The sequence below is a fragment of the Schistosoma haematobium genome, chromosome 2 (assembly GCF_000699445.3).
Source record: "Schistosoma haematobium chromosome 2, whole genome shotgun sequence".
NCBI lineage: Eukaryota > Metazoa > Platyhelminthes > Trematoda > Strigeidida > Schistosomatidae > Schistosoma > Schistosoma haematobium.
This window is the reverse complement of record NC_067197.1, coordinates 43,029,237-43,056,178: the sequence shown is the minus strand read 5'-3', so window position 1 is coordinate 43,056,178 and position 26,942 is coordinate 43,029,237. Positions and strand designations below refer to the sequence as shown.

General features: G+C 37.2%; 1 protein-coding gene across 2 annotated transcripts in view; it reads right to left on the bottom strand.

Annotated features, from left to right (window-relative positions):
* The window catches only part of MS3_00007024 (uncharacterized protein), a 47,779-nt gene extending 21,255 nt beyond the window's left edge, over positions 1 to 26,524 (bottom strand). The window contains exons 1-7 of one of the 2 annotated variants that reach the window (XM_051215283.1): positions 25,284 to 26,524; positions 19,657 to 19,960; positions 16,716 to 16,925; positions 12,604 to 12,985; positions 9,008 to 9,261; positions 6,911 to 7,920; positions 3,437 to 3,788 (exon numbers count right to left, since the gene is read on the bottom strand). In XM_051215283.1, the coding sequence (XP_051068486.1) occupies positions 3,437 to 3,788; positions 6,911 to 7,920; positions 9,008 to 9,261; positions 12,604 to 12,985; positions 16,716 to 16,925; positions 19,657 to 19,890 (2,442 nt within the window). In that variant the 5' untranslated portion in view covers positions 19,891 to 19,960; positions 25,284 to 26,524. Of the gene's footprint in view, positions 1 to 3,436; positions 3,789 to 6,910; positions 7,921 to 9,007; positions 19,961 to 25,283 lie in introns of both variants that reach the window. The other variant, XM_051215282.1, reaches the window with a different exon arrangement.
* Between the last annotated feature and the right edge of the window lie 418 nt (positions 26,525 to 26,942).

Genomic DNA, 26,942 nt, shown 5'->3' with positions numbered 1-26,942 from the left:
ACTGTGTAACATATTTTCAAATTAATTTATTACTTTTAATCATATCAAATAAACGAAACAATCTGTAATCAATAGAGTAATTAGAAGACGGAGTTGATCTAAAAAATGTGATATATGTGCGCTATATATTAAGAACAATCTGGTCACATATATACACTTATCAGGGCATTTTTATATGAAGAGATTGATCTATAGTTGCTCTATCGAAATTTATAAAAGGGACTAATTGCTTTAAATCTATAATCAATCTAGTATAGATTTATATCAGATGGGGTTTATGTGGATATTATAGTAATTTTAATAGCTGAGATCATCAGTCAATTGAAGCTAGATCACCATGGAAAACCTGGAAGCACTGGATGGCTATTTTGTCCTGTTGTGAGACTCCTCAATAATGCGGATCCACGATTCCGCCCCAGGACCTGTCGGTCTCGCGCGCGAACGCTTAACCACTAGAGCACTGAGCCGTCCGGCATCCAAAGGTGATAATGTCTAACTTCAACTAATCCACGAAATTCAGCGACACATCCACCATTATCTTCTGTGAACTACTATCTCACAACAGACTCGGTTGAACTCCCACTGGTCACTGCTTCTTACTAGAACTCCAGGAAATACCACTTGAAGCCAGTCACTAGTATGCATATCTTGTTTAATATCAGAAAGGGTTTATTTGGATATTATAGTGCTAAGGAGTCCCAAACTAGGACGACATGACCTTCCAATGCTTCCAGGTTTTTCATGGTGGTCTAGCTTCAATTGACACATGAATTCAACTATTAAAATTCTCTTTGTTCAGCCAATAATAGTCATAAAAAAAGGTAGTTCGATGAAATAGATATGATCAAGTAAGGGCAGTAAGAATATTCAATTGGAATGGTATAGACTACATTTATTATTGATTGATTGATTGACCTTGTTTATCCTGTTTAAACATGATCATTAATGTAGAAACAGGAAAAAAAAGAAGAAGAAGGGGGACTGAACAAAGATATTTCACATCTACACTATTTACCACCTTGACCTATTTTTACAAAAATATAATAATCATATGATATTTACATTAAAAAAACAAACATGGTAACACTATAATTAAAACCAATTATCCTTGAGTAATCGACACTAAGTAAGTAACCATTTAAAATGAAAGTAATTCTTTTTAATGTTTAACAAAATGATGAACATACCTTTATAAAAGGTATTATTTTACATGATATCAATGGTTAAATATTGTAGAAAATATGATGTAGTTATGAATGTAATGAACTATATTGGTAATGCATTGTTTACTTGAATTTTCCCATTAATGTTTAAGATTGAAATTAATCAATCTCTTATTGGCATATGTGCATATCGCCTCGACATTATCTTAATTCACAAGCATTATAAGCAAAGATGGATAGTAGCTAGCAGTGGAATCCAGGATGAGCAATTCGTCCTTGTTTATAATGCTTGTGAATTAAGGCAATATAGAGGCAATCCGTACAGTATGCATATATGCCAATAAGAGACTGATCAATTGTAATCATAAACATGAATGGGAAGATTCAAGTAAACAATCCAAAATGAATTTAAACTTCACTACATTGCACAAACTAGTGGCTATCAGGAGTTAAGAGCCAAGTGGATAATGTGATGGCGTTTGAAGCGAACGGTACTGGGTTCGGGCATTGGAGTAGATAATGATTCTGAGATACAGGTATATCCATCCAGCTGACGAGCCCCAAATAGGACGAAACGTGTGTCCTAGATTCCACTGCTAGCCACTATCCATCATTGCTTATATTATGATGATTATTATTATTTCGTCAAAATAAAATCAATTGTTATTTTTATCCTCACTAATTTTGGAATAGAAAATATATATCAGAAAGGAGGGTTTTATTTAGCATGTTTTAACGGATATTAGAAGTTGATCATGTTAACCGTATTTTATAATACTAATAAATTAACTCATTCGCTAGGTATTTAAGTATGAGACACACTCATTGTGTAGCGGCTAGTGATACTACTCGGTTGCTGAGACTGAGGTAGGTGGAGCGGGGTTCAAACTCCAAACTGACTGAAAGGTGAACACCTTGATCACTTAGACGCCACTCCACAGTATTTCGTTGACTTATTATTACGTGCCAACACACATTTTGGTTATGTATAACCATGTGAAAGTGTAAACGTAGATTTTGGAAGTTAATATTTACACGAGCACATAAGGATTCAAAATGATTGGTGGCATGAAGTTGTAAGAATGAGCGTTTGTTACTTAGGTCTATTTTCACTTTAAGCAGAAAAAACTAACAGATAATCTACAGATCATGTAGTGTAACTATATAGAGCGTACTGTCCTGTTTATTCTAGTCCATGATCTTACACAAAAATAACTGTATACATGTATTTATACACCACAGGATCACTTTAGTTGGACAACCATAGAAAACGGGCAAGCATTGTACAGTTATTTCATCCTAGTATGGGACTACTCAGTAATTAGAGTTCACAATCCCATCAGGGACCGGACCCAAGACCTTTGCGCCTCAAGCTGACCACCCAATTCGAAGATCACTATTTATTAGTATCTAATGGTTCACATTTCGAAATTCAGTCAATTTACGATATTGGACGTATACCATCTATTGTGATTGGTGATATTTTATTGACGTCCGATTCCACTGGTCGCTGCTTTTAAGTAGAACTAGTCCCATACTATGACGAGATAGATGGTCAACGTTTCCTCGTTTTAAGTGGTAACCCAGTTGAAATTAATCTGTGACCCCTTCAATTAGACAATAAGCAATTTTTTCCTAAAGTCTATCATTGAGTGAGTCACAGCCGTTCAATTGGTAACTGTAAAAATATACAAGATGCCCTTAAGATAAATAAGAAGGTCGAAGTACAGTAATCCATATATGTTTGGTTTTCAATGATGTTGTTATATACAGAACCAATCGTTGAGTGGTATACGTTTTTCTCAATAGGTATTCAGATATATTGCTATTGGATAAAGATGTCATCAGTCAGAACGGTTAGACAAGTTCTTTGTGTGGTGACTTCGAAAAAGACTATTCAACCTAATGTAACTTGCAAAGTTAATAGGGTAGTCAAGAAATTCAAACACTTCATATTCTAATGCCAAATGATATAACAGATGAATTCATTCACCAGGTACTTGGGCATGAGGCACTGATGATACTACCTGTTAACTCAAAACGAAGTAGGGGCACGAGGTTCGAACCTAGAACTCAGTGGTCGAAAGTCGGACGCCTTAAGGGAAAGAATGCATACATTAAACTAGAAGAAATATCATGGATTTTGAAAATCATTAAAGCACACTGCGTTTAAACGTATGTGCATGTGGTTACGTTGTTCTTCTAAAAAAAGATGAGCTATTGGTTTACAACTACAAATTAACGAGGTAATAAAACTATAACCTAATACTCACCTCTTCAGCGGCTTGAGAAGCTTGAATAGAACGTAAATCTATTGGAGTAGTCCTGTTTGTGATATTTGTATTACTAGTAGCAGCCGCCGCCCATCGTGCGGATTCAGGCAACTTTAACTGAGCCAATTCACTATCTGCTTTCAGACGCGATATTTCACGTTTACGCTGTTCAACAAGAAGGCGATTTTTCTCTTGTACAGCTAAAGCTTTTTCTGCAGCTATAGCAATTGCCTCTTCTTCGGCCAATTTCTTTAGTCTTGCTTCTTCAGCTAATGATTGTTCTAATGCGGCAGCTTTACGACGATTGAATTCTGACTCCCAAGCTAATTGACGTACTTCGTCTGGTGTTAATCTATATATGGTTAAATATGATATTATGTAATTCTGGCAACTCCTTTATTTCGGTATAAAAATATAGGCAAAGTAACTCGGTAATTAAAAATGATTAGATGTATTTGACTGGAAACCCTGGACCTAAGCCACATGTTAGTTGACACACGTCATTAAGTTGTATCTAGAATCTTGTAAGAAATGATTCCTGTAGGATTAAAACCCGTTTCACACAGCTGCACAGTCTGAGATACGACTGAGATTCACATCCAGTAGGAAGGAAGATATTCACAATCGATTGATCAATGGTGTGACTAATGTTACGATTATCTAATCCTTTAGTGCTGACCGAATTCTGATCAAGTTGTAATGTTACCACTAGCCTAAGTAACTAAACATTCCGTCTAATATGCTAAGATGTTAGGTCGTTTGGGGTAGTCAGCATGAAGCCTTGTTCACTGTTAGTTGGCACTCGTCATTCGACAAATTCATGGATCACTTCTACTCATTTGACCAACTGATTGTAGTTTGTGTACTTGGATATCATAGAAACGCACTAGAGATATTATATAATAGACTAAAACAGATGAAGTAGCACTTGAATCTACAAACCAATAGTTATAGATAAATACCATAAACCTATTTAATCACAAGTTTACTTAAAACCATGAAGTTTATGAGCGCCATTCAATAGAAGTTTGCGCACGTTTGATCACATATGCGACCGAATCCGTAACATTCAGGATCCGTATATTAGCAAAATGAGTAATATTTTATGAGCATAAAGCCTGCTATTTCATAAGTATGAACTTTGATCTGATGAGAAATTACATATGTATATCGAGAAATTAACTATTTTCTTCAAAAATATGGATAGTGTTTTCCAAAAATTCAACTTCAACTAGTTAAAAATAAAGATTTTTTAAAAAAATATCACCATTTGAATTCATAAATCGTACATCAGAGGTTGAGTTAAACACTATGAAACTCACATCATGAATGATTAACCTTCAAAATAAAATAAACAATTCTATCAATACCCATGTTGATTAGAGACGGCATAAACCTTTCTTTTTCTTGTCTTTTTAATAGTTAATGCATGATATCCATGGAGCGATTTCGTGGATTGGCTCAAGTTAGACATTAACACTGTTGGATGCCGGCCTGCCCCCAAATGCCCTGGTATGGTCGAGAGTGGAGAGAGTCAACTCTCCCACTCGAAATGGTCTCACATGGCCACGCGTAGATAACCTCTGCCAGGGAAGTCCTACTCATTGCCTTCTTGTGGCATAAATGTTGTTTACGAAATTTAGAGGACGAAAAGCGAATCTACGGCGCTTTAACTGGGTTTGTGGATACAGAGGATCCACATAGCAGAGTTGAAAAACCCTCATTCCAAACCAATGATGCACATGGGTTCCAGTACCCTGAAGGAACAAATGGCGGATGAACCTACTATCGGCCATCGGTTACCGTGGGACTGTATCTCCTTACGATGCTCCACTGCTTTGTGGATCAGACCTTCGGGTCGAAGGCTCCGGGTGTGGCCCCCTGAGAAAACCACCCGCTTCGGTCTGGGCACCTGGGTAGTATCACAGCCCTCACACAAATCAAATGAGATTTGTGTGGCCCATATGTATTTGGTGCCCTCTTGTACCAATATCTATGTGTTAAAATAAATAAATAAATGATGGATGGGTTAGGAATCATTGGGGGAATAGTATCAGTTCAGTTGAACAGTATTTTTCGTTATGTTTACGCACTTCATGGCTAGAGAAATCTGTCGACCTATTTGGCATAAGGTTTGAAGATTGTTTATTTATTTATTATTTAAAACACATAAATATTGGTACAAAGGGGCGTCGAATACATATGCACCACACAAGTCACTTGATTCATGTGAGGGCCGGGATACTGCCCGGACGCCCAGACCGAGACAGGTGGTTTTCTTATGGGACCACATCTGGAGTCTTTGTCCTAAAGGTCTGATCCACAAGGCAGTGGGGCAACGTCGGGAGATCCTCCGTATCCACCAACCCGGTTAGAGCGCCGGATATTCGCTTTTCGTATTCTCGAATTCGTAAACAACGCCATCGCCACGAGAAGGCAGTGAGTAGGACTTCCCAGGCAGTGGTTGAATACGCGTGGCTATGTGGAAGCAGACTCGCCCCACCCTCGTCCGTACCAAGGCATTCGGAGGATTGAAAGTTCCAACATATAGTTAAGAGACTAGTTTCAGATGTACAGGAAAAAAATTTCATGGATTCAAATTGCTAGCATCGGTGGTGCACGGGAAAAAAGTTAGTCAGTGGTCATCAACATAAACTGACTAGCAATAGAGACTAATGAATTGCAGTTTTAAATTACAAATGCTTACTGATACCTTTATACTGGTTGAACAAGTTAGTGGATTCAGTAGCTCAGTGGGTAATGTATCGGTGTTTGAAGTGAAAGGTGCTGAGTTTGAGTCCTGTTATAGACATAAATACAGGGATATACCGGGTACATCCAGTGCACATGTTTCAAATTAGACGAAACTTTCGCATACTGCCAGCCAAATAAAATGAGGATAAGAACCCGATTATTCAGGATGAAATTCATTTGATTGTTCAAATACATCGGGATATATAATATAAGAAACAGATAGTCTGGAACACAAAATATAACAAGTCGAATAGCTAAAAACTGCAATTTCATTACCAAATAGAGGGATTCGACTCAACAGTATGATGTGTTTTATTTTATGTATGAAGGTTTAAGAGTTGACAGAATAGATTCACTGCACATTGTCAAGGATACATCATACAGATAAGTTTGACTGTCGACATTACTTCTATCCGAAAATCTCACATTACTCATTTAAAGAATAAAATTGGTCGATTATAAGTTTGTTTAGTATTCAATACCAACTAAATTATAAGTTACAGATTTGTATATTTAGCTTTGAGTCTAAGTACAAAGTCTAAAGGATGATACTACTCTTGATTACCCAAACTGAAGTAGATAGTACAAGATTTGAACTTGTAACGCAATGACTGGGAAACAGATGCCTTAGCTACTGACTGAGTCACCGATGCATTGGGGATAAACAAATGAAAACATTCAATATTATTTTTTGGTTATAATAAAAATTATTATTCTCACTTTTTATTAGCTTTCTTATTTTTACGTCTAGATTTCTTCGTAGCTGTTGATGTTTCTTGTTCATGATTATTACTATTTAAAGTCAATGGTACGGTAATTTCACGTTCAGGAATTGGATTTTCTATTGATTCAAGTTGTTGATACTTTTTATCATTATCATTGTCATCATCAACAACAACATTGTTGTTACCAACATATGCATCATTATTCGTATGCTGACTAGTATGATTGCGTTCATGATTGTTCATTGTTGAATCTAAAGGAAGCTCATTATCAATATCTACATCATTTGTATTTAATTTTCTATCTATAAAAATTTGTTTATCATTCGTTGAATGAATTTCATTATGATGAAGATTATCAAATGTTGTTAGTGTAGATAATGATTCAGTAAGTTCTATTCCTAAAGATGATAATGTTGAGAATTTTGTCGATGAAACAACATTTATGCTATTACTATAATCATTGAGAATGGGTGAACTAACGTCATTATCAGTTTTGATATTATTATTATCATCATCATTACCATCATCGGGATGACCATCGTCAATAGTATTGGAGAAGGTAGTAGTAAGAGTAGTATTTTTATTATCATCACTAATACATGGTTCTAGGATACGTGCTAATTCAGTTTGTACAGCATTTGTTGTTCGAATTAATGATTGAGTTAATGTAGAACATAATTGGGTTGGACGTAAATTGGATAATAATTTAGCTGTAGTACTATTAATTTCAGCTAATTTATTTGCTAATATTAAACGTTCTGCTTCAATTTTAGATGTATGTAATGCAATATTTTTAGCTTCATTATATAAATCTAATAATGCTTTATCATTGATGCCATTAAATGAAGATGAATTATTGATTGTTTGTGATTCTGAATAATCAGTTACAGGAGATGATATAGTGTTTGATGATAGTGTTGACATATTCAATGATATTGAATCATTATCGATTGTTACCTGAGTTTTATCACCATCATAAACACTAACGTCTACTTTGTTTTGAAGCTAAAAATTAAAGTGTAGAAAAATTATAGTGAATTTCACCTAAACAATAAAGATATATTTGATCAGATCATATTGTCGATGAACAAAAATCATCGATAATGTAGAGATTTTAACTAATTTAACAACCTTGCTAAAGGAAAAGAAATGCTAACCAGAATAAATAATTTAAACTTTAAGGAAGGATTATAACGCCTCATGGCGAAAGTCGATATTCTTCGGAAGTCATGAGGATGATGACACTTCTAGCAACAATTTGTATAGGTATATGGAGTGTCCAGACAATGTGGGAGACCGGAAGAACCAGTCAAACAGCAACGGAAATGAGGAGATAAAACTTGGTGGTTCTAGGAATTAGCGGAACCCATTGAACACAAATTGAACAGAAAAGATTGTATTCCGTACACATGCTGTTGTACTCTAGTCATGAAGAACAAATTTCGAACAAATAGGAATTGGTGGACAATGATCATACACTGACTGAAACATTGGTACAAGGTGGCACCAAACAGATATGTGCCACATAAATCATTCGATTTGTGTGAGGGCTGTGATACTGCCCGGGTGCCCAAACCGAAGTGGGTGGTTTTCCTAGAGAGCCACACTCGGACACTTCGACCTGAAGGTCTGATCTACAAGGAAGTGGAGCAATGTAAAGAGATCCAGTTCCATGGTAGCCGGTGACCAACAATTGGTTAATATGCAATTTTCCCTTCAGGATCATGGAACCCATGTGCACCATTGGTTTGGAATCAGGGTTTTCCAACTTCCCTAGGTGGATCCTCCATATCTACCAACCCTGTTGGAGCGCCGTAGATTCTCTTTTCGTCCTCTAAATTTCGTAAACAACATTAATGCCACGAGAAAGCAGTGAGTAGGACCTCCCTGACAGTGGTTATATGCACATGGCCATGTGAGACCATTTCGAGTGGGAGAGCTGACTTTCCCCACTTTCGGCCGTACCAGGGCATTCGGGGACTTAGAATGATATCAATGATACACGTTAATAAATTATCACTCAGAAATAATAATTAACTAACTAAATATACTACATATCAACGTAGTGATAGTACTATGCAATAGTATTTACCTGAGTTGTATCTTCATCAAATGTTGGTAGTGTGGATTGTTGAAGTGAAGTTACGCAATCTGTTTTACGATTTGTAATACCTGGTGGAGTTGAGGAGGATATTTGGTTGGTGATAATAGTTGAGTGTGTTAATACCTGATTACTACTATTATTATTGTTTAATACAGAAAGTGATGGTAAATTCGCATGTGTAATAGGTGGTTGATTGTAGCCAGTCCAAAATGGAATGCGTCCAGCTAAATTCATATGATCAGCTTTAAATAAAAAGAAGAAATGAGTGAAATAAGACCATTGAGAAGCATGAAACTGTGCAGAAATACAATTGTATTTTATAGAAAATTAACAAAACATATCTAGAATCAATGTAGGTAATGCATACAATAGGAGCGAGAGCTACCTATATTGATCCATATACACACACATATATGGATGAAATGTAGCTCAAAGCAACACATACACACAGGGGAGATTCAGGAAGACAGTAAATAAAGATTTATTTCCCATTAAAACCCATCACGTCATGTGAAATAATCTCAATGCATTTATTATGGTTTGAAATATAACTACTATCCATCATATTGATAAAACAACTATTTGTACGTTCATGTATATGTACAAAAGTATTAATTAATGTCGATCATTCTTCAAGTACAGACTAATGAATCCAGCTTTGACGAAGCACAAACATTGTTAGCAGCTGAAATCGACACACAGGTGAAGTGGGATAACAATCATAAAGTCAATGAATGAAAGTATTATTCACCAGAGAATAAGTATATTATAGAATGAACTAATTCGTATGACTACTCAAAACATTTTGTGAATGTATTACGTAATATTTTTGAGTAAATTCCATTAGGTGATTTGATTTACTGACAAGATTAACGTGAACACTGGAACTTTGGGTTATAATGTAGAAAATATATTTAAAAGAAACGGGATTCCACAAGCATAAATTCATGTTGAAAAAGACAAAGTGACAAAATGATTTATAGGATACGGATTTATATGACCTATCTTAAGTAATAACAGTAGTGGTTAAGAGCATAATAACTTGAAATGATACGCATTCTTTCTTTCTTTCTATTCCGACCTAACCATGTAGAAGACAATGTATTTAGGGAAAATATCCATCCGAATAATGAAACAAGGACCAGTCATTACCTGTCACCAGGTCAGGTAGCATTCTAAACAATTGCATTGTATGATATTATCATACCTCCGCATTCTACTCAAGAATCCCTAAACAGTGAGGAGATTTTCATCCAATAGTTATTTTACATTATTAGCAACTTATACTTTTCAAAATCAACGAATCATAAGTGCTATGGAAACCAGCGGGATAACATGCGTAAATCATGATTAAGACAATGAATGTGGTGTTTCCACATTGTGATACTCCTTGGACTATCTCTAAGCATGCATTATTGTACCCCGGTATTTGTAAAAAGGTGTTGGGACCTGCCTGATGTGAGTGGTCCTGTGGAAACAAAAGAAGGTAGCCATATAGCGACACTTTAGTAATCATATCAAGGTCGATGTACTGGTCGGTGTTGTATTTCAGTATCTCAGGTTGAATAAATGAAAACTCGTGGTGGAGTGATGGTGTCACACTGCTGAATAACGGATTTGTACAAAATGAGTGAAGGAACAGTGATAAATTTATACTGAATAGGATCTGCTCACAGAGAATTCCTGGGATTCATCATGATTTAAATACAATAGGAGTGAAATTTTTTTGTTGATTTGACCATACGTGGAAAGATCATGGGATGGACACGGTTTTGTACGTTTTCTCAAAAATATTCATCTGTGATTGTGTTGTATCTATAGTGTTTAAAGCATAGTGTTATATGAGCTGAATCAAATGGTTGAGATGATGTGATTTCCTAAAAAGTTAAGGATATTCAAGTCGGTCAGCGAAGAATGAAATTAGACTTTCAAATGAATGAGTGACAACTTATTGCACGCCTATGTGATTCTGGACAAACTTAGATTACTGACAGATTTTGAATACTGAGCCATTTTTTATATAGGAAATAGGTCTTATAACCATGTCCTCAGGATTTGACACTATATGTCATATGTGCACTTGTGTATGTGTGACGTGCATTAATTATTTGATTCAACCCCTACCTATTTGTTGCACTTTGTATTATTTATTTTGAGTTATATTAACGATTGTAATGAGTAACATTTTGGGTAAACATTTCTGGCATCTCCCTGGTCCGAGATACTTTTTTATTCAACGTTTTATATACACATTGTTATTATTGTTATTTGTTCATAGAACACATACGACTGTGATTAGGATTAATATTTCGTCTATATTATTAATGATTTAATCAGCATTATGGAGTCAATGGGCGCTAAAAATGTATTAAGCAATATCAATACCCTTAAATCTTACGGATTACAGGATCATCGTAACCAATTTATTTCAAACTCCAAATCGCTTAAACAATATACTTTAAACAGTATAGAAAGAATACAGTGACGGATAAATAAACGAAGAGGAAACATTACTATTCCCTTTAATGATCATAACACGGATGTCCAGATTTGCTTCAAAGATTAAATTTCCACTGTGATCAAAATTAGATCCTAAAATTTCATGATGACAAATAAGACTTCTCTGTAAGCGGCTGCTATCTGGTGTGAATTTGTTGATAGGCCCAAAAAATATTGACACAATTACCTCATAGGTACGAATCATACACACACAAGCTCAATAGCTATATCTTTGAACTATCGTGATTATAATTTATTACCCCCAAATGCCTTGATACGACCGAGAGTGAAGAGAATCAGCTCTCTCTCTCAAAATGCTTTCACATGGCCACGCGTATACAGCCACTACCAGGGAAGTCCTACTCACTGCTTTCTTGCGACATCAATGTTGTTTACGAAATTGAGAGGACGAAAAGCAACTGTCCGGCGCTTTAATCCGATTGGTGGATATGGAGGGTCCACCTAGGGAAGTTGGAAAACCCTCATTCTAAACCAATGGTGTACATGGGTTCCATGATCCTGAGGGAGAAAATCGCGTATGAACCAATTATTGGTCACCGGCTACCATGGGACTGCATCTCTTTACCTTGCTCCCCTTCCTTGTAGATCAGACCTTTAGGTCGAAGTCTCCGAGTGTGACTCTCTAAGAAAACCACCCGCTTCGGTCTGGGAAATTGGACAGTATCACAGACCACACACAAATCAAGTGACTTGTGTAGCGCATATATATTCAATGCCCTTTAGTACCAATATTTATGTGTTCAAATAAATAAGTAAAAATAAAATATTGAATTTCGAAATCTCAATAATACAAATATTGATTTCTGGGAAATACATAGATAGTACTACGAACTTGACTGATGAATGTCAAGATGAAGTGAATATTCCAGACTAGAAATTGAACAATGTACTTAAGGATCAATAGTAGTAGAACATGGTATTAACTTTATGAATCAACTTTTTGAGAAAGTATAAATTTTATTTTTGATACTGTAAATACAGTGTAATGTAACTATGAATAATAGTTAATAGGGGAGAAATTTAAGTTAATCACCGAAACTTATGTAAATTGCATAACCACTTACCTAAACTAAGAAAACATTCATCACAATCACGACGTATTTTTAAAGCTAATGGTAAATAACCACCAGCAAGCCATGTACTCATTTGTTGATTTGTAAATGGACCTTGAGTACATGTAAATAGATCAATGTAATACCAATTACAAGGATGTATAATAGATTGTTTAGAATTCATTTGTGTAGAATTCTTCGAAGAATCATCATCCACAAGATGACAATGATGAATAGGCATTGAATCATTATTATCAATAAAAACGTCTTCTTTTTGACAAGTTATTGAAGATGACGACTCACTAGTAGGCTTATCATGAATTGGTAAGTCGAAACCAGGAGGTGGGTCACTACAAAACGATTTGGAGTAAATCCTCCCATTTTTGGTTTGTTGCTTAGTAAAACAAAATGCAAAAGAGAAAGAAACGGATATTATTTTTTATATATTGTCTTTCAAGAATAAATGTAGGATTTATAAACTTAACAATGTTCCACTAGAAGTTGAGGAGAAATGAAAATAGTTGTCAAGGGAAATCTCTTTAAAGTTTTAAAATGTTAAGACCTATAAACCGGTTAAATAGAAAGTTAGTCACGACTCTTACTACATTTAACCGTTATCAGGATTATTTTATTTATTTAAACACATAAACATTGGTACAAAGATATGCGCCACATAAATCATCCGATTTATGTGAGTGCTGGGATACTGCTCGGGTGTCCAAATCGAAGCAGGTGGTCTCCTTAGGGGGCCACACCCCAAGCCTTCGACCTATAGGTTTAATCCACGAGGCAATGGAGCAGCATTAGGAGATGCGATCCCACGGCAATCGAGGACCAACATTATGGAAATAATGGTATTGGGAAATTCTTAACATAAAGCATGCTGTATCAATCTGAAAGATTTGTAGTATATACGGGATAGACAGGCTTAACAACTAGGAGTGGTATATAAGATCTGTGATTGGTGTACAAAAAAGGTATATAAATTAGGACAAAAAGAGACAATGTCAGCAAAAGTTCAACACGACCAGAATATGATTAGAATAAACCGAGTATAGACTTATGAATAAGGTGACTTTTTAATGGGTATGCAATAAATGTAACACAATAAAAATGATAACAAGACTCAACTGTTGTTGTTTACTAGGTAATTAATACTTTTGAAAAATACATCTATGAGTATTGGTATACAAGAGGTTAGCGTTTTTATTTTTTTTCTGGCCAGCATTTTTTTAGCGAGTTAGTTTTCTACGGGATGGGGTTGCTAACCCTATGCCAAACCCTCCTTTATCCGGGCTAGGGACCGGCAGTAGCCCTCGGAGGGACTTCAGGAGGAGTTGTAGACAATAAGTGCTTGTAAAAATTCGTCACACAAACTGAAACTCTTCTATTCAACTAAGAGGCTGAACAATATCAAGTTATTACGCTACAGTTAACAAACCAGTATACAATCGGAATACAGGGATAAGCATCCATGCTATCCTTCATCAGGGTTTGGATATATATGTATACTTTACCCATGCTCGATATTAGTTATATTTGTTTTAAGGCTGCATTCAACTCCGTTTATCGACAGGTTTTACAGTAATGTCTATCACTGAAAGACGTACCAATGAAGTGAAGAAGCCAAGTGCACAAATAGAATAAAATGAAGAGAGTAAACAACCTTGATGAACAACATGGAGTAGCTAGTTCAGATGACAGCTTATCATTGGCTTAGACACAACCATTAGTGGTCGGTTAAAGAGTCATCAGAAGGTTTATTTACTTTAATGTCTTTTAATAACAGTTGTTGACACAAACTGTGTCCATAAACGAAGTCGAATGCAACCTTAAGGTCAACAAATACAGTTACAGTTGAACACCGTTAAATATAACCATGTATCAAACCCTGATGGATGCCTGATAAAATTTACGTCACTTTAGCGACTATCGTCGCAGTTATCCTTGACGCTATAAAGGAGTTAAGTCTACTCTTCCTGAATGCATTATTAAGGAAAACATAATCAATCAATGAAATTATCCTTTTGCAAAAAATCAACTTGCTGCAATGGACAGGCTACGAATTATCCCTGCATTCCAATTGAAAACTGTCAGACTACCTCAGGATGAACATTGTCTACATGACAGACTAAGTGCTCAGTTAGTTCTATTTTAAGTACACCTTTGACCTTTTCATTACAGGCCTGAGTTTAAAGAGATACTATTCTTGGATTTGTCCTGTGTCCAACATGGTAGAGAAAAACGAGTTCATACCGTAGCGTGATCGGCGTCAACAAATGTTTCGGAAAGGGTGGGATTCTTCAGTTCAGTCTTTTAGACGATGGCTATTAGAAACGAGATTCATCTATCCCTATCGCTCCGATTTCGTCAGTCTCCAAATTATACGGCATCTTTCAATTTTCCTGCGACTACTACTTGCTAAGCAAATACAATTATCTGAGAGTAGTTGAACTAAAATCTCTCTGTTATCTAGCCAGGAATGATGACAGTTTCATATAAATGTTTTTCAGTTTGACTTAGCCTACCTACACAGGAGTTAAAATTATTCGCCAAAGTTGCTACACTTGAAAGTGTAGCTTTCCAGATGTCAGAAAGTTTCCGATAGAAATTGTATTTCACTTTATCTAAGCTGCGATCAATGGGATGTATACTATCTTTCGGAGTTCTTGCTGTACCATTTAATCCGATAACAAACAAGCGATTGTTAACAGGAACTCACTTATGTGAGATTCTAAGCTTTTTGCCGAATCTGACAAACGGTCCAGACATTTAGATCTTCCCAGCATAAAGTTTGGATGGCGATCCCAAGATATGCGGGATAGGTGTTGTGGATGCAGAGGAATAGACCAATAATTATCATGTTAAGTCCAATGGTGTCCTTGGACTTTAAATGGACATTTTCTATTGGTCGATATCTGTTCACTTGTGAATATTGTACAGAATGTTGTTTTCTACTTTATGGTACGATGTGATATGTTTGATTGGTATATAAACAAAGTATGTTTGAAATATAGTGATTCATATCTCCGAGGCTGTGACTTGTGTTCTGGACTCAACAGGCTGGGCTAGACAGGGAAGTGGGACCAATCGAGACTCTAGGCCGTCCGTACGTGTTTACGTGTCACTGTAATCGATCGATAAGTACGCTGCTCTAATTTTCCAGTCAAGGACACAACAATTAGCACAGGGTAAAAGTCGACAGCAACCTAAAGTCATAACAATAGGATTCTACAAGATCAGATTGCTGGCACTGGTTGCGCATGAAAAATAAATCAGACCAGGGGACGGTTGATATAAAAATAGAGGAAATATAAAGAATAAAGATTTTATTCAAGGAAGTATTGGTCCGGTTGATGTTGGCATGTGAGTATTTGACAAGTCCCGGCTGCCTACACCTGGAATTCCGCAGTGAGGGACCTGACTATTGTTGACAATATGTTAGCACACAACATGATGCAAATTCGCAAGTCTAGGTACAGCCTAGATCCCTTTACAGACCAACCATATGCAGTCGAGAGCTTGAAAGTATCAGACACTTCACCGGAGAAAATTTTGTAGAAAGTGCAGATATTCCCTGAAGCAGAAAATTTAGTACTCAACGAAAATGTTGAGTCGCTAAACTTGAAATTACGAATAGAGCTTTATAATTAACTTTGATGAAGGTTCATACTGGTGGTAGCAGACAAAGACAACCGTTTAGTATTCTTTTATTTGGTGATTGTTTAAGCAAAAATAATTTAAGAGGTAAACGTCAACCAGAACAACTATATCTACTTTCGTTTAACTTATAAAAGGGACTTTTTCAACGGCAGACTAAGTTTTTTTTTATCCAACTGAGAAATGATAAGAAGTTGAGAAACTACCAATTAATTATAGTGCACCGATATAACACTAAGGAACATGCCTGAGATCTCGTCGTCCAACCATCCACAGACCCAAAGTACTAATAAGAAAGTGTTAGGATTCTATCTAGGATTTGTAGAACTTCTTCAAAAAGGAAAATTCAGTCAGCAAGGTATTTTGACAATTGAATGAGGAACGGTCTCAATAACGCGGTTAATAAAATTGATCGAAAATTATACAGGAGTACAAAAATGTCACCTGAATAAGTGACAACTTACAACTAATTGCCCTCCAGGAGTATCAACTAAACAACTGGCAGGTCGACAAGCATTACTGCCTGAAGTTTGTGACTGACCACCAACAGGTTCTCGATGTGTCAAACCTTGACGACCTGAACCACGCCCTCGACCACGTCCACGTCCCGTATTTCCATCAACTTCATTGGATGGATGCCCATTACCACGACCTCGGTGATTGGAGTGGTTATACTAAACAAATTTGTTGGTTTAGAGAGAAACGGTTAACCGGGGCAGCTTAATATGAAAACGTTTAACCATAATTTCAATTACCAACAGAAAAAGCGTCGTTATTTACAGATAAAAAATAGTAGTGAACAAATGGAAAAGACTTCTGTGGTATGAGGAGAAAAACAGGGATACGAATATATATGATGTTTTACCTATCATACTTAACCACATAATATGCTTGGTTGCGTTTGATTCTATAATATAGGTGTCCCAGTGAAGGCAGTGTGTCAGTGGAACTTAATGAGTACGACTTACTTTTCTTATACATACATCCTATTCGAACACTTTCCGTAATACCACCGAGCCACATAATCTTCGCAAACTCTCAGCAAATAGTAGGAAATACAACAAATCAGTAAAGGAGTAACAGTCGTAATCCTCACAAAGATTACAATATTCATCGATTATTAGTCAAATAAAAAAGGTCACATAAAGGTTGAGCTGAGTCAGTGATAAGTGTCGAAAGTAAAACACGATCGCATGTTTCTCTAATTACGGAAATAACCAACACTGAGTAAACCACCAAGGATATTCAGCCATGTATATTGATAAAACAAAGAACCATAATATCTATTCATGTTGTCAAACCTCTTGAAAGCAGTCAAACTAATTATAAGGAAAACAATGAATCTGAAGGAAGAATAAGTGAATATGCGAAGTCATTGAACATTCAAGGGAGTTAAATGAAGAAAGACAGAGTTCGTCTTTCTGTGTTGATGTGAGTTGTGTAAATCCACCTGGAGCCCCTTTATAGCTACTTCAAATCCCAAGCACAGGTAAAAGATGGCTGAAAATAGGGTTACCAACGACAACTCGTAAAAAGGAACTCTACCATGAAATTGCTGATCAGAAAAAAAAACAATTGAACGCTGCTCTGAGAGTTGATGGGTCTCTCTACATAGAAGAATCATGAAGTCTAGTGGTGAAAGTTGATAGTCTTCAAAAACCACGAGGCTGACACCCTCTCTCCCAGTCAGGATGAAAATCAACATAAAGAAGTGGGATGTATGAACGTGATAGACCGGAAGGGCCATTCAAATAGCAGAGGAAATGCAAAAATACAAGCTAGTTCTGTTTGGAATAAGTGAAATTGGACAAAATCTAGAAAGAAAAATCAAGCTACGGGAGAGACGTTGAAGAAAATAATGTCACTGCATATACAAGGAACTGTAATGATGCTCTGCAAAAAAAACACAAAAAGCCCCGATAGGATGGGAAGCTCGTGAACACAGGATCATCAAAGCATTCTTCAAAACAAAGAAGTATAGGGTTGAAGTGAATTTCATCTACTGCTACGCACTAACAATGAAGATAATAAAGACCAGTTAAATGAGAGGTTTCAGTCCATCCTAGAGAAATATCCAGAAAACGAACCCACCATCCCGATGGGACGCTTAAACACCGACGTCGGGATAAGTAACACCAGGTAGGGCCACCAGACAAATTAGAAATGGTATGGTGGCAGGACCAGACAACTTACAGGAGAAGCATTAAACTCAGATATACAGGTAATTTCCAAGTTATTCCATACTCTCTTCAGAAAGATATGGGAGGGGTAACAAGAACCAACGGACTAGAAAGATGTATAGCTCATCAAGATCTTAAACAAAGGTTTTAGAAGGAGTGAGAACCACACGAATGTCAGTACCAGGAAAATTTCTTAACAGTGTAGCTGAACCAAATCAAAGGTTCAGTAGACGACTAACTTAGAGATCAACAAGCTAGCTTTTGTAAGGATCTACCGAGTACCGACCAAATTGTAATACTGTGGATGATTGTTAAGCAACCATCTGAATGGGATGAATTGCAGTACATCGATTACCTTTGTCACGAGAAACCACTCGACAACATGAATAGAGAAACGTTGTGGAATTATCTTCGACACTATGGAATACCTCGAAAGATCATCACTATTATACAGAACTTCTGCAAGGGGGCGGATTATAAAATTGTGCATCGAGAGCAGCTCGCAGATGCATTCTAAATTATGATTACTATCAAACAAGGCTGCTTAGTCTCATTTTTTTCCTGTTTTTGCTAGCTGTTGAGTGGATTACTGTTAAGGATACCATTTATCCAGATATTGTATGATGAAAAACTCCTTATTTTACATATCGATTTGAGGTTGTTTCATTTAAACCTCTTCAGTGCATTTCAGTCGTAATTAGTTATTTGATTCTAAATTTATTGTCCTTGTACTGATTATATGCTCAATGACAGTTATTCGGTTGATGAAGCTCTGCAGTTAATAATAATTAAATTAACTTAGATATACGTTTTTTCCAATCAATCTTCTTACCAAGATTTGTCTTTTTGAGTGGCTGGAGGGCTAGAAACGAGTTGAACTATTGTATATGGTATCGCAGTTGTCTTCGAGTATCTGTATCCATAGCGATTATAGAGACGTCCTCATCTCAGGGCAGGGTATACAGTGGTGAATTTGGACGTAGCTGGATGACTCGGACTTTGCAGATGTTCACTTTGAGGTACACAATCAAAATACCAACAACCTTATCTCTGTAATACATTTTCATTGCGTTATATTTGATCACAAATGAATTTAAGATCACGACGGTTCAGGACTCAGTGAATAACTCAAAATTAGGAGAACAATTTTACAAGTCAGCTTAACTAGTTGGCCAAACCAAGGGAACATTGAAGATATTTAACGTAGAGAACGAGTAGAACTTACATAGAAGACATCAGATTGCTCACTACCACTGTAAGAACGTTGACGCCAACCAGCACATCCTCGAGACCAATCACCATGCCCTCCTCTTTTTGTTTCATTAGTGGGACGCAAGGGACCATTTGCTTGGGAAACGGGAATTGAAGGATCGACGTCCCCAGTTGGTCCACTTGGATATCTCTGATGAGGATGGTGTGAAGAACTACCCGATTGTGCATGCCCGGCGTAACGGTTCATACGATGCCAGCCATGGGTATTAGGATCAACTTCTTGAGTAGTTAGATCCTCGCCACTACTACCATGAGTTCTATAACACAAAAGTAGTATGAGAATTAACATAGAAATATGATTCAGCTGACTACTAATTATTAGCAAACCATCATCTCAACAACTGAATATATTTAATAAAGTACTTTTTGAGGAAAAGGAATGACTGATTAAGTAACTAGCAGGAGAATGAATTGAAACAGGTATTTCGAAGTTAGTACGAGGAAAACAGTTAAGGGAAACAAAGAAACATTAGATGAACCAATTAATACGAATAGGTGGGAATAATAATACAACAGAAAATGGCCCGCAATTTTTAGATACATTATTTATTTATTATTTATTTAAACACATAAATATTGGTACAAAGAGGCACCAAATTGGTATGCGCCACATAAATCATTCGATTTATATGATAGCTGGGATACTGCCCAAGTGCGCAGACCGGAGCAGGTGGTTTTCCTAGGGGGCCACATCCGGGGCCTTCGACCTAAAGGTCTGATCCACAAAGCAGTGGAGCAACGTAAGGAGATGTAATCACATGGTGGTCGGTGGCCAATAATTGGTTCATACGGCATTTGTTTCCTTACGATCCTGAATTCCATATGCATCATTGGTTTGGAATGAGGGTTGTTCAACTCTCCTATGTGGATCCTCTGTATCCACAAACCCGGTTAAAGCGCTGGACATTCGACTTTCGTCCTCTCAATTCCGTAAAAAAACAGTAATGCCGCAAGAAAGCAGTGTGTAGTTCTTCCCTGGTAGGTTGATAAATATCTCAATGATAGATTGGATTTTGGGGTTGGTTAAGTAAATCACTTTATTATACAAATAGGTTGTGGGTTTGGACGCCATTCTACTTACATCAGTTTAGGTACGACACCTGAAATTCAAATACATTAGCTTGCACATGGTTAGAGTCGGAATATTTTATTCTATTGAGGAATCTTATAAATCATTTCGCTTAAATTGTTATGTATGAATTGTCTAAAAAGAATACTGATTGGTGTACAATAAATCAGTGGTAATCCATGACTAGTAATAGTACAAAAAAAGAGATAGGAATTCGTAAGTAAAATGGTTTGTGTATCGAACAGCGATGCTTGATATTAATCTGACTACACACCGAAAGTTGTCAGGCAGCATATTGTATTTGGAGTTAGAAGAATTTACTTTAACACTTTTATATTGCTACATGTTTCAGATACGATGTATGAGAAAGAAAATCAGTCTTAAAATTGGCATATCGATTCAAAGTGATTTTTGTTCAGTTAACTTCTAATGCGTTTTCAGTTGTATTAATTCTTCCAATGTGTAGTTAGTTATATGATTTTAGTGGATTCTCATTATATTGATCAGCTCATTGTGATAATCGAGCAAAAATACGTAGATCTAGCAGTGACAGTGTATAAAGCTTCAAGATAAGCAATCATGAAGACAAAATGGAAAGAGGAAAACCAAGGAACACAGCATCGGAAATTGGAAGCAGACATCAAAATGATAAATCGCAATCGGAAACAACTGCAAATGACTGCTCAGGATATAGTTACATGGATGATTCTGATAGGCGGTTTATGCTCCGCCACGAGGGGTGACAAGCGCAGGTAAGTAATATGATACAACCGAGAAACTAGCAAGGAAATATTGTAAAACAGAGCGACCAGTCAAAGACAATGAAGGCAAGACAATCACTGAGATTCAAGAACAGAGGAACAGATGGGTAGAACATTTTGAAGAAGTCTTGGGTAGACCAACCCCATTGAAACCACCAGACACCAAACCACCACATACACACCTTCCTACAGATGTCACTGCAACAACAACCAAACAAATCAGTATGGTCATCAGACAAATCAATAGTGGAGAAGTAGCGGGATCTCATAACATACTAGCTGAAACACTCAAGTCAGACATATAAATATCTGTGCAGATGTTCCGTGTTCGATTCAGGAAGATTTGGGAGGAGGAACAATTGCCGACAGACTGGAAAGGACATCTCATCAATATAGTAAACAAAACAGATCTCAGTATGTCCGAGAACTACAAAGACATTACACTACTACTATCAGTATCAGGAAATGTTTCAAACAGAGTGTTCTTTAACCGCATGAAAGATTCAGTAGACGTCCAACTTCCAGATTAATAGACTGGATTTCGTACGAATCGATCATGTACCGACTAAATCACGACAATACGGATCGCTGTTCAACAGTCATTTGAATGGAACTCGGCACTATTCATCAACTTCCTTCACTATGAGAAAGCACCTGACACTACTGATAACAGAACATTATGGAACCATCTTCAATACTATGGAGTACCTGAGAAGATTATCAACACATGTGGATAAACTTTAATTGACTCATCAATTCTTATGACGGACTACTCTGAAAAGTCGTGTATGGAAGACAGCTCACAGATGCATTCCAAGTGACGACCCGTGTCAGACAAGGTTGCTTACTCTCACCGCCCCTCTTTCTCCTGGTGGCGGTCTACTGGATCATGAAAACTTCCACATCTCATGGGAAGCACGGAATACAATACACGGATCATATGAAACTAGACGATTCGGAATTGGCTGATCACTTAGCTCTCCTATCCCCTATACACCAACGAATCTAAGTGAAAATAGTCAGTGTAGCAGCAGCAGCCTCTGCAGCAGTAGGCTACAATATACATAGTGAAAGACCAATATCCTCAAGTACAACACAGAGAACACCAACTCAATCTCACTTCATGGAGAAGCTGTGGAACAGGTGGAAACTCACATATCTGAGCATCATCATCGATGAACAAGGAGGGTGTGATGCATATATAAAGGCAAGGATTGACAAAGTAAGGGCAGTATTTCTACAGTTGGAGAACATATGCAACTCAAAATAACTATCAGTCAACACCAAAGTCAGAATCTTCAATACAAACGTCAAGACAGTTCTATTGGAGAACTACCACAACCATTACGAAGGAAGTACAAGTATTTATAAAGATTTGTTTACGCAAGATACTCAATGTCCGTTGACTGGATACCATCAATAACAGTCTACTTGTAACACTACCCTTGAACTTCCACAGAGCCAGACGTGCTGGGTGAAGAGGGAGGTTGATTATGGATACAGTGATCTTGAGTGCTGTTGGAAGCATGAGGACGGTTATCACTTCCTGGTTTCCCACACCGTGGAAGGGTCCTTCTGAAGGTACCTGGAAGGGAAATTGGATTAGAGGTGGTCTTACTGACCTGGGGGCGTGACCGTAGTGCCCAACGGACAACTGCTTGAGGTCGGTCACACACGACCTTTTTAATTAGTGATTTTTGTGTTAGCTCCGTACTTGTTGAGACCTTACCGCCGGAGACGGATATCCGTGGGATAGGGTGAGATGTGCATTTTTAAGGTCTACCTTTTCTAACCCCACCCCTCCTTGTGGGAAGGCAGCATTGCTGTGACGCTGGTTGTCTGAAGGAAACACCTTACTGCTGTCACACCTCTGTACAGTCAGCAGTACGACTTCGCCTTCGGACCTTGGGTTTGTTGCTTTTAATCTTACCGCTCATCAACCGACCTGTCTGACATGGTAGGACCTTGAGGAACGGTTGTTCCAGCCAGTATAGCTCGATTGGTTCATCACGATAGGCAAGCCCGACCGCCACGTTAAGGTAGCAACAACGGTCGGGTGGGTGGAGAGCAGTATAAATGACACCAGTTTTCAGTTCAAAGAAGTTTTATTGCTGATTATACCATGTCTCAGTGGCAAAGTGGTCCCCACATACAACCACTATTTTTAATGCTGTTCCGTGACTTTGTGATAATAAGAACTTGAATAAGTAGGAATGGAGACACCTTAAGAGTGAAACACAGTTTATTATGCCTCTCATACGTTCTTCAATCCTACAGCTTGACCAAGGAAACCAGGAGTTTGGTCAATACAAATGTAATCTGACGGATGAATCAATTGGCCCACCATACATCACCTCTTTATCACAGAGAAAATTTGGCCCTAGAAAATATATTCTGTTGCTTTGTGAATATTTAGTCTCAAAAGTAAGGTTTAAAAAGTAGGAAACATTGCAAAACTCAGAACAACCATTAACATAAAGACTTTATACAATCAACTTCCAGAACTTGTAAATGTTGATAAAACCATCAACAATAATTTTATTTACTATCTGGATTCTCAAAGTGCATTTTTATTAACGTGGTGCTAACCTTATAACTCGGGCAACATTGAAGACAGAGTTAGCAGTAGACAGAACGAAGAAACCGTTTAGTTATTACTTCTGATGTTAGTGCCCCCAAATGCCCTGGTATGGCCGAGAGTGGGGATAGTTCGCTCTCCCTCTCGAAATGCTCTCACATGGCCACGCGCATATAGCCTCTGTCAGGGAAGTCCTACTCACTGCCTTCTCGTGACGGGGATGTTGTTTACGAAAATGAGAGGACGAAGAGCGAATGTCCGGCGCTTTAACCGGATTCCAAACCAATGGTGCACATGGGCTCCAGTATCCTGCGGGAACAAATGGCGTATGAACCAATCGTTGGTCACCGGCTACCATGGGACTGCATCTCCTTACGATGCTATACTGCCTTGTGGATCAGACCTTCAGGTCAACGGCTCGGGGAGTGGCCCCCTAAAAGAACCACCTGCTTTGGTTTGGGAACCCGGGCAGTATCACAGCCCTCACACATATCGAATGAGATTTGTGTGGCGCATATGTATTTGGTGCCTCCTTGTACCAATATCTGTGTTAAAATAAATAAATAAATTTGATGTTAGTACGAGCAGTGGTCTGACGATCAAGACATTCCACTCCCGGTCACTAAGTCCCAAGTTCCAATTCCGCTCCATCAACTTCGGTTTGGGCAACTGAGTAGTGACATTAGCCCTCATATTTAGAGCGCGACTCATACCCAATTACTTGGTGAATGGGTTAATTTAGTTTACTTTAATTATATTAATCCAAAACTCGATAAAACAGTGTAATAATAGAAGCTTTATCAATATAATTTTCTCAAATTGCAATAAGGAGTTCCCAAATTGTATGGAAAACACCAACCTTCTAGTGTGATACAATGGTAACTCGAAGTCCTTAACTGTTTACACAATGTATGTTCACCATGGTTCAGTAGTTGGAAGTCTTCAACACTAACAGAAGAATTAATTTCACGTTATCCTAATGATAGTATTGACTATTCTAGTTCACATATATGGGCGAAGATATTATTCATCCGTATACTTTCTAAAATAAGAAAACTAAATTCGTATTCCAATAAGCTGTGCACCCAGTGACAGCGGTAGTATGAAAAATGGTAACACTAAAAATACGAACTGGAAAACAGATATGAACATATAGATGAACATTCACATACTTTTGGGCGTCTCCATCGCTTGACTGTGAATAACTAGTCTTTTTTCTTTGGGGTTTAGATCGAGATGCTAAATTTAAAACCAAATAATTATTTGTAAAGTTGACATACCACGGGTCCCAGTCTATGAAAGATGATACACAATATTAGGTAGATTTAGTTATTAGTATTCGTTACGCATGAAAAATGAGGAACTGGTTATTATTAAAAATAAGTGTTTTTTATATTTATAATACAATATGATATTAGCATAATACAGCAAAAGACGGAGCCACAGAAACCGGAATGATGTCATAAAAAGTAGTGAAGGGTCGTATAAACAAGCAATTAATTAACAATAACAGTACACCCTAAAAAAGGCACTTTTGATGTAATTGAAATCCAATCAAGTAAACGAAAGTCAGTCAATACATGTCATATGAAACCATTTTTTCGTGGTTATGTAACAAGCTAACTCCCGCTTTTGTAATAATCCGAATTAGTCAAAAAATGAGCTGCACAGAAGTCTGAAGGACAAAATCTACGTAAAATGAAGGCTTTAGGGGAGATAACTGAAAATAAGCTTTTAGTGAATGACATGGATGCTACTGTCACTCCGGAACATACAAGTAAGTAGATACCACGATCATGCCAAATCTCCCTATTTTGAGAATTTCGGCGTTTTCCCCTAACTTTGGGGAAAAACTCCAGCGTTATAAGACTCTGTGGAAATATTGGGAAAAACCCTATATTTCCCCAAAACTTTTGGGGATTTCCCCCGGACCTGGGTAGACTTAAGGAGTTTTAAACCATTTTCCCAAAATCTTTTATTGCGGCTTCCAAAAATTGACCCAAAATGGACAAAATTTCCCCCAAAATAGGGGGATTGGGTATCAAATGAATGGGGTGAATGATTAGGTAATGACTTTGTTTATGATGTCAATTAACAGATTACTGACATTATTGTTCCAAATCCCAGCTAATATACTAACGCACTGTAAGCGGTACGACAGGTAAAAATGAGACAAGAATAAGTTGATTGAACACGTGTTCAATCAACTTATTCTTACTGATCAGTACTGATCAGTAACTTACTTGAGATTTTTTAATCACATCATCCTGTAGAGGAATGGACTTCCCGAAGTCATAAAGAGCTAAAATTTCAGCTCTGGAATAGCTCACTCGCCCTCCAGTTTCAGAACACTCGACATTTGACTGCATATCAAGAGTAAAACTGACGTCTCAACCACCTTCAAACAGTGAGCCTAGCTTCAATGTCCAGTGATTTTGTCAACAGATATTTTGTTTCAGTTTGGAAAGAACAGGAGGCTAGGTCTTCTGTGTTAGTCCTGGCAATGTTGTTCTCTCATTTTCATTCAACTTTCTTTTGAAAGAGTAGACAAATGGAGCTTCAATCACATCTTTAGGAAATGAATTCCAGTCGTTGATGATTCGATGGGAAGGTCGATAGTCAGCTGACAAGTACTTCGCCATGAGTCTATGAACCTTTTTACAGTATCTCCGCAACTGATATGTTTTGGAAGACAAGAAAAACGAGAGCGTATTATATGCAAATTTACCAGTGATTAATTTGGAATCTTTAATCAAGTCACCTCTGGTTCTTCGATATGATAATGACAATAGGTTTAGTCTGGCCAATCAAGCATCATACGGGAGCTTCGC